The sequence below is a fragment of the Thrips palmi genome, unplaced genomic scaffold, assembly GCF_012932325.1.
Source record: "Thrips palmi isolate BJ-2018 unplaced genomic scaffold, TpBJ-2018v1 HiC_scaffold_4, whole genome shotgun sequence".
NCBI classification, from domain to species: Eukaryota; Metazoa; Arthropoda; class Insecta; order Thysanoptera; family Thripidae; genus Thrips; species Thrips palmi.
The window spans coordinates 13,289,597-13,298,266 of record NW_023144631.1 but is presented as its reverse complement, the minus strand read 5'-3'; the positions used below and the strand labels follow the sequence as shown (position 1 = coordinate 13,298,266).

General features: G+C 42.8%; 1 protein-coding gene across 1 annotated transcript; it reads right to left on the bottom strand.

Annotated features, from left to right (window-relative positions):
• Positions 1-368: 368 nt before the first annotated feature.
• On the bottom strand, positions 369-4,245 carry LOC117649643. Its single transcript, XM_034392549.1, has 6 exons — positions 4,116-4,245; positions 3,626-4,036; positions 3,421-3,534; positions 3,160-3,261; positions 734-1,048; positions 369-656 (listed from the first exon to the last, which is right to left on the bottom strand). Exons 1-6 carry the CDS (start codon positions 4,164-4,166, stop codon positions 369-371), a joined length of 1,281 nt encoding a protein of 426 aa, XP_034248440.1. The 5' UTR covers positions 4,167-4,245.
• Positions 4,246-8,670: the final 4,425 nt, after the last annotated feature.

The following is an 8,670-nucleotide window of genomic DNA, read 5'->3' as shown; positions in this document are numbered from 1 at the left end:
TTATTATGACTTTCAATCTACTGTACAACATACACACGTCTGCACGCCACCGAACACACAGCACAAGAGAGCAAGGCACCGACGCGCAGCCCCGGGGTACACTCGTCCGCCACCAGGGAGCGCCACCGACGGGGTATACAGATACACATTCACATTCAGATAAAGGCTAGATGAGAATTCGCTTCGTCAACAAAAGTGAAGGTTCAAAAGTGTTACTTATAATAGTTGAAAACGTCATCAGTATTTATTGGGAGTAAAGCTTTTGAAAACACTTAAATTGTAGTGATGCATCAGGTCAAGTACTTCTTTAAGAAATAATTCAAAAGAATAACATAAACACTTTTTAAGAACTTCAAAGCAAACTGCAGTTACAATCTGGGAGCATTGAAAATACTAGAAAGTCCCATTGGAACAAAGTTAGAATCTAGCACGACACCACCAAAGCACAACAAAATAACTCTCATTGTTGTTCTTTCATTTTGAGTCAAAAATTTGTCAAGTTCTACTAACTGTTCCTCTTGAATCACAAACCTGTTACTCTTGATCTCAAGAGCAACAGTTTCACGCATCTCTTGACTGATTGAAGAGTACTTGACACGAACTTGACCACGACAGCTGAAGGATTTTGATCCTTTCTCAAGTTCATGAATAGCTCCCTGGAGAAAACACGAAAAACAATGAAATTTCAGTCTTTGTTAACTTAATGCGAGGAGCCAAAAGTTGCGGGTCTTACTTTGTACTCAGCGGGCAATTGTAATGTGCGTTTGAGCGCATTTTGGGCCGGCTCCGGAATGTCGATGTGCTCAGGGTGGGGCCGCAGCACTACGCCTCCCAAAAATGTAAAAAGGACGGCAAAAACCTTGCGACCGTTGTCTGTATCCATTAGGCCTAGTAGTTTTGATAAGGCTGCAGGTTGGAGGGCCCTCTTCCCTTTCGAAAAAAGGCGTGGCCAAGTCAAAGGCTTTGAAACCTCTCGCCTCAGCGCTGGCGTAATGCGTTCAAACACCAGGTTTGGCTGCATGAAAACATCGCCTAAGCCAATGCGACCCTGTGGAAAAGAAACGACAGCACTGTGAGAAAAATGTACGGTATTCGCCGTTAATTTATTAACAGGATTTGCCGTGCTTAAAAGTACGGTGTTTACCGTACCTAGAAGTAAAGCGTTTACCTTACCCTTAGAGGTACGGTGTTAACCGTACTTGGAAGTACGGCGATTCCCGTAGTTTGTACAAACACGGTAAAAGTGCCGCCTTGAAATCCAAGGGGATGTCGTGTTTATTTCCAAGGGGTTTGAGTGAATTTTCGAAGTGGTCCAAATCAAGATATTCTTACAGAAATGGAGTCGTCTCGACAAGTCAAACAAAAAATGTCAACACATCTCATAGGTTTGGATGGAAAATGACAACGTTATTACGCTTCAAAAGTTCCTAAAAGGTCATTTTTTGAACATATTTTAAAGTTTGTAGGTGAATAGTTTTTTCATTTTCCATCCAAACATATGGCATGCTATGACATTATTTGTTCGTCTTGACGAGACGAATCTATTTCTGTAAGAAGATCTTGATTTGGACCACTTTGAAAATTCACTTGATTTGGACTACTTGGAAAATTCACCCTAACCCCGTAGAAATATAACAAGACATTCCCTTGGATTTCAAAGCGGCACTTTTTACGTGAAGTTAAAAAGATCTCACGTTTAATTCAATTCCAAAGAGTTTGAGTACATTTTGAAAATCGTCTAAATTGACTTTGATGTCAAGAAATGAATGCCTATTGACAAGTGCATTGTACAAATTAAGGTGATCGCCGTACTTCCAGGTACAGTAAACGCTGTACTTCTAGGTACGGCAAACGCTGTACTTCTAGGTACGGTAAACACCGTACTTTTAAGTACGGCAAATCCTGTTAATAAATTAACGGCGAATACACTGTTAAAAATGTTATGAATTTTCATTACAAATATGCATTGAAAATTCATGAACGCCATTAAATTTCATAGCGGCCATAAAATTTCATAAATATAATGAAATGTCAGAACACATTTCATGAAACGTTATAATATCTCCTTGAAAAATCAAGTCTGCAATGAAACGTCAAGAGATTTGATGAAAAGTCAAAACGTGAAACTACAAATTTTGTTGTGTTTCTGAAAATTCATAACCAAGATATAAAATTTCATGTCGGTCTTTGACTTGTGATGGGCAGGTTTTGATGGCTCTTACATTGCCCGGGTGGAAGAAACTTCAGGTTTGACTGAGTTTGAACCTAATCGTGATTCGGAATATTCCTATGCTCTTCCCTGAGTAAATGTAGCGTGATAATATAAGTAGTAAATCAAACGTCGCACCAAAAAAGAATTTTAGTATCATTTAACGCAAACTGTGGTCAATCCACTGTTCACATGGTGCGGCCTGTCAGCCACCTGGGCTCAAAGTCAGGTTACAAGAAGCTGCCGCTAGGTGGCGCTCGGAGTGCCGTGTTCGTTCACTTGTAAGTTTTGCCTATTCATTGAAGTAAAATCAATATTTTTTTCAAAAGTTTATCCTTGGTTACCTAAGTGAATATCTACTCTAGACGTATGCTAAAAGTGTTAAACAAAATATTACTCTGAAGTCGAGAAAAACGCAGAACCATGTTGCGACTCGCTGGCGCCTACAGTCGGCCATTGGGTTAGGTCCAGCGAGAGCCTCCTCGTGGTTGTGGTACAACATGCCACCAACTCATCTGACTGAGTGTCACTCCGGGTTAAGATCTATGTCTAAGATGGACCTAGCCCGCTTGCAATTTTTAGAACTGCTGTTGGACTGAGAGTCAAGATACCGGTCAAGTTTACATTACCCATTTATGAAATACAATACCACAATTGGAAATAAAATATCAAAACTTGCATATGAATTTTCATGAACAATTTAATGAAGTTTCACAACACTTTGCTATGAAATTTCATGGTGATTTTCTGCAATGAAATTTATTTCATTGCAGAAAATCGCCATGAAATTTCATAATAGAAAAGTGATAATAATTACATTAACATGTTATGAAATTTCAATCCGAATTTTTTAACAGTGTTACCGTACATTTTTCTCACAGTGAGCCATTAGAAAACGTAATTAACAAAAAAAAAAAACTAGAATAAAATGTGTATAGAACACTTCTTACCATAAGGAACTCTTTTGCTACAGGATTCTTCAGAGCATCCTCAACAAATTTATGAAGTGCAGGCCGGTCCCGCAAGCTCTCCATTGCTGCTTCCAGCTGTTCCTTAAAAGCAATAAAAATAACACCAGTTATTTTAGACACACAATGCATGGAGAGAAGAATTATTTAAGCTCTGACTATGCTCGTTGGCCAGATCGCCCGAGAACCTCACAGAACGAAATGGTTGCTAACTCTACAGGGGCATCTCAAAAACTGCTTTACCTGTGTTTCGCCATGAACGGCGACCGTCTCGACTGCCTGGAGCTCCGCTGGTGAGGAGAGGGTGGTCTGCGTCTGGACTGAAATTCCTTCAATTTGCGTCTGAACACCTTTGTCCTGTAATTGATAAGAAGAATGCATTAAGAAGTGAAATTGATCCGAAGGATTGGCTAATAAAAATGATTCGAAAAAAATCAAATCGACTCACCAGGCTCTCGCTCATTCTGGGGGCAAACAGGGCCTTCCTTGCGGAAGCCAGTTGGTCCATTAATAAGGCTAGCTCGGCGGCCTGCTTGGTGGCGAGCTCAGCACTGACTTCGGCCTGGAACTTGGCGTCGGAAAGCTCGGCTGATAGCTCCGCGTAAAGGGTGTTGGTCTCTTCGGCCGCGGCAAGTAGAGCTGCCACCTCCGATGCAGCGGCGATCTCAACGTTTCTCCTTGCTGCCTCTTGGAGAGCGGCACGCTCGGCTGCCTCCTCGGCCACGGCGATCAACGCTGTCTCCGCGGCTTCAGCGCGCTCGGCGCGCTCGGTGAGCTCAGCGTTGGTGGCCTTCTTGTTGGCGGGGGCCTTGGCTGCGGCTGTCCTGGCGCGTTTCCGCGGGTTCGCATTCGAAGTGCTCTGAAATAAGTTACATACACATTCATATTATTAGGAACAATTTTCTATGGACTGGCCACGAACGCTCCCAAATGCTTACACATGACGAGTCATCCAGCCGCTGTTGGCTGCGCGTCACTCTCCCCGACATGGCAACACAGGAAAACAACCTGTAGAAAAAAAATTGACATTTGTATTTCAAAGAGGAGAGAGTAAAACGCGGATGATACAGTGTATCCTCGCAGCACACAGGGCTGTGCGATGGGTGGCCTACACTCTACAAAAAATGTCCTGTCAACGCCGTTAATTTATTACCAATGTTTGCTGTTATGCAATTCACGGCGTTTGCTGTGAACTAGTTCACGGCGTTCACTGTGATCTCGGTTACAGTGTTCACTGTGATCTGGCCACTGTAAACGCCGTGAATTGGAGCCTGATTCCCGGGTGGAAGGATCAGTAGTACAACTACAGTTTAAACTCAGTGCCAAAACTGCAGTTACAGAACTGCAGTCTTTATTGACAGATAACTGTCTTTAAAGTGCATTCTGGATGTGAAGGTAGCTCTGCGGTTGGAACGTAGTCCTAACTGCAGTCAAACTGTTTTATGACACGACAGTCTTGACTGTAGTCTCAAACTACAGTTGGGACACTGTTTTAACTACTCTCACGGCACAATTCAATCTTCAATACATTTACAAACACATTATGTAGTAATAATTCATTTAAAAGTGACCGTTGGGTCGAGTCTTGAGTGCAGTTGCATAATAAGCGAAGAGTGCACTGGAACTACAATGAGAATGGGAGGCAACTGCACAATATTCTCACAAAAAATATGAGGAACCACTGTGATTTCACACTAGACTGTGACTGGAGTCTCAGCGCCCTCGCTAGCCCTCGCCGTGCGCAGCCCGTGCAGGCTTCGCGCCCGGGCGCCTGCGAAGGGCGGGGTAGGCCAGCCCGCTCGACACGCGTGCTCGCAGGGGTGCCTGTGTGCACGGCGCGCAGCCCCGGCCGCGCCGCCGACCCAGGCCGACCCCCTGCGGAGCCGCGGCGACGCTCTCGCCAAGGGAGAGGGAAGGAGAGGGTGGCTGATGTGTGGTTCGACCTCGTAAACCCATCTCTTTTCGTGGGCATCGCAGGCGACACGGCCTGACACACGCGCCAAGCATCAAGTGAGTTGTTTTCGGGCAGGAAAGCCGGGGCTTCGGGCTTCACAGCTAACCGTTTTAACTCTAGACTATTTTTTTTCTTGATACCACTAATATTTTTTCCTCTTTGTTTACAGCGTGGCGTTGCTGGACATCTGTTCGACCTGTAGTGCTTATGCATGGTTCAACTATGAACTAGGGGTACGCGCCGTTTTGTTTGGGCGCGTAGTAGGCGAGCGATGCGTCTGTATTCTTGTAGAAGATGGTGAAGAATATATGCAAAGTAAGGCCAATACAGGGTCAATGTGAAACTCAATTTTAAAAGTTTGGTCACAAATTGGTAAATTTTGGGGAAAGTAAAGGTCTGGGATGAAATTGGAAGTCATTTTCGTGATCAGCACACCAAAAACTGCAGGAAATTATGTAAAACTCGATGTAAAAATTTTGGTCCGAAATTGGTAAATATTTGGAAAAGTAAAGGTGAGATGAAATTGGAAGTCATTTTCGTGATCAGCGCACCAAAAACTGCAGGAAACTATGTGAAACTCGATGTAAAAATTTTGGTCCGAAATTGGTAAATATTTGGAAAAGTAAAGGTCTGAGATGAAATTGGAAGTCATTTTCGTGATCAGCGCACCAAAAACTGCAGGAAACTATGTAAAACTCGATGTAAAAATTTTGGTCCGAAATTGGTAAATATTTGGAAAAGTAAAGGTCTGAGATGAAATTGGAAGTCATTTTCGTGATCAGCGCACCAAAAACTGCAGGAAACTATGTAAAACTCGATGTAAAAATTTTGGTCCGAAATTGGTAAATATTTGGAAAAGTAAAGGTCTGAGATGAAATTGGAAGTCATTTTCGTGATCAGCACACCAAAAACTGCAGGAAACTATGTAAAGCTCGATGTAAAAATTTTGGTCCGAAATTGGTAATAGTTTGGAAAAGTAAAGGTCTGAGATGAAATTGGAAGTCATTTTCGTGATCAGCACACCAAAAACTGCAGGAAACTATGTAAAACTCGATGTAAAAATTATGGTCCAAAATTGGTAAATATTTGGAATAGTAAAGGTCTGGGATGACATTGGAAGTCATTTTTGTGATCAGCACACCAAATACTGCAGAAAGCAATGAAACACCGAGGAAATTTTGGTCGCAAATCATGTAATTCTAGTTGAAAGTATGGGTCTTCAGTTGTTAGGTTTCTTAAGAGCGTTTCCTGTTCATAGTGTCATGCCACGAACCCTGACCCTGTTACTCAGTCGAGTAACATTTAACAGCCAGCATTGAATTGCTTAATACGATTCACAAATACTTCAATTACCATTCGATATCTCCTTGTTACTGAACTTATGAATACGCAATGTTATTAGTAATACCTAAATAGCCTTTCTCCCTTTTAGTTTAAACTAGTGGATTTAACTATATTGATTTATCTGCATTAATTAAAAAGAGACATATTTACTGGCAGGCTGATTTCAACTACTTTACGGAGAAGACCTTCTGTCAGATCCAATGAATCGTGTCATAGAATCCAATGTCGAGGCCACTTATTGCTAAATGCAAGTTTATCTTATTGATAATGATAGTCATGGTGTGTTATTTAATCTTTGAAACAGTTTAGCAAAAGTATTTACCTAACATTCTGAGTAAATTAAAAAAAAAAAGCAAACTCAAACCATGACCAACACAAATTACCAGTTGTCGCAGACAATGTATGATTAAGTTAAAAGAATCGTCTCATGAAATCATATGACCAAGTCAGTGAATCGTCTCATGAAATCATATGACCAAGTCAGTGAATCGTCTCATTGAATCTGATGTCAATGTCAAACCTTGAATGCGCTACACTCACTCATCATATGGTTTTCTTTAAGGTTAGTACTATAGTAAACTCACAGCATTGCAATGAAGCCTTTTCCCAGAATCAGTGCCAAGAGTCAGCAAAGACTATTTATTTTGGCAAGATTAGCATCTGGTTTGTACTCATAGAATGTATTAATATATTTTCTAACTGTTATTGAGCAAAGCAAACAACTGAAAAATATAGTCTCGTGAACCTATATAGCCCCAATCCGACTGACTGACTGACTCACTCACTCACTCATAGAAATGTTTGGGGTGAAGGAGTGGTCGTAGAGACTTGCGGTTTTTTCCATTCAATTCCAAATTTTATGGGAAAATTGGGAAAAATCCCAAAAGTTGAAAATTCCTCACCGTTTCCGAGAAAACTTACTTTATCTTCAAAAAAGGGGAACAAATTTCTCACCGTTTCCGAGCAAACCTACTCAATCTTCAAAAATGGGGACCGACCGACTAAAAATTTTTATTCGCTCCATCGGTAGGTCTGGTCGAGACATTTCCGAAACTGTGCCGCAATCGGGTCCCCGTCACCGGCAACATCCTCAAAAACGATTAAATAGGCCTAAATTCAACAAAATCCACTCAATCTTCAAAAAAGGGGACCGACCGACTAAAAATTTTTATTCGCCCCATCGGTAGGTCTGGCCGAGACATTTCCGAAACTGTGCCGCAATCGGGTCTCCGTCACTGGCAACATCCTCAAAAAACGATTAAATAGGCCTAAATTCAACAAAATCCACTCAATCTTCAAAAAAGGGGACCGACCGACTAAAAATTTTTATTCGCCCCATCGGCAGGTCTGGTCGAGACATTTCCGAAACTGTGCCGCAATCGGGTCTCCGTCACTGGCAACATCCTTAAAAAACGATTAAATAGGCCTAAATTCAACAAAATCCACTCAATCTTCAAAAAAGGAGACCGACCGACTAAAAATATTTATTCGCCCCATCGGTAGGTCTGGTCGAGACATTTCCGAAACTGTGCCGCAATCGGGTCCCCGTCACCGGCAACATCCTCAAAAACGATTAAATAGGCCTAAATTCAACAAAATCCACTCAATCTTCAAAAAAGGGGACCGACCGACTAAAAATTTTTATTCGCCCCATCGGTAGGTCTGGTCGAGACATTTCCGAAACTGTGCCGCAATCGGGTCTCCGTCACTGGCAACATTCTCAAACAAGCTAGGGCCCGCCCTTCCGTCGAACCGAGTTGCCAGCTCCGCTTCGCTGCGCCGGCAACTCGGTTCGACAGGGGGCCGGCCCAGCTTGGCCTGCCGGCGGCCTTTTCTCGGGCCTTCGGCCCTCGCATCAGACCCAACTTGGCCAGTCGAAGGCCCGGGCCTTCGGCCCGCTCGCATCACGCACACCGTGAGCGGGTAAAGCAAAGTTATCGATGTACCATCGTGACTTAGGCCCGCCCTTCTATTCACAATATGCAATAGTCCTTACACTTTTTACTCCAACTGTCCTTAGAATATGCCCATTTCATTTGTCTCTTCGCCCTCATTCCGAAAATACCCATATTTGCCATGCTACTGCAACTCCTTGCAATAGAGGCACAGCAGGAGCGCAAAACGAGTCCGTCGCACTTTTTCCCATAACTCATGAAGGCGGGCTCCTGGACCCCCCTTCCGACCCCTCGTTGAAG

Excerpts from the sequence above, each read along its gene's own strand:
- LOC117649643 (XM_034392549.1), bottom strand. The coding sequence starts at position 4,166 with ATGTCGGGGAGAGTGACGCGCAGCCAACAGCGGCTGGATGACTCGTCA. Across the intron at positions 4,037-4,115 it reads GGCTGGATGACTCGTCATGT|AGCACTTCGAATGCGAACCC; the intron begins GTAAGCATTTGG and ends AACTTATTTCAG. Across the intron at positions 3,262-3,420 it reads CCGTTCATGGCGAAACACAG|GAACAGCTGGAAGCAGCAAT; the intron begins GTAAAGCAGTTT and ends ATTGCTTTTAAG.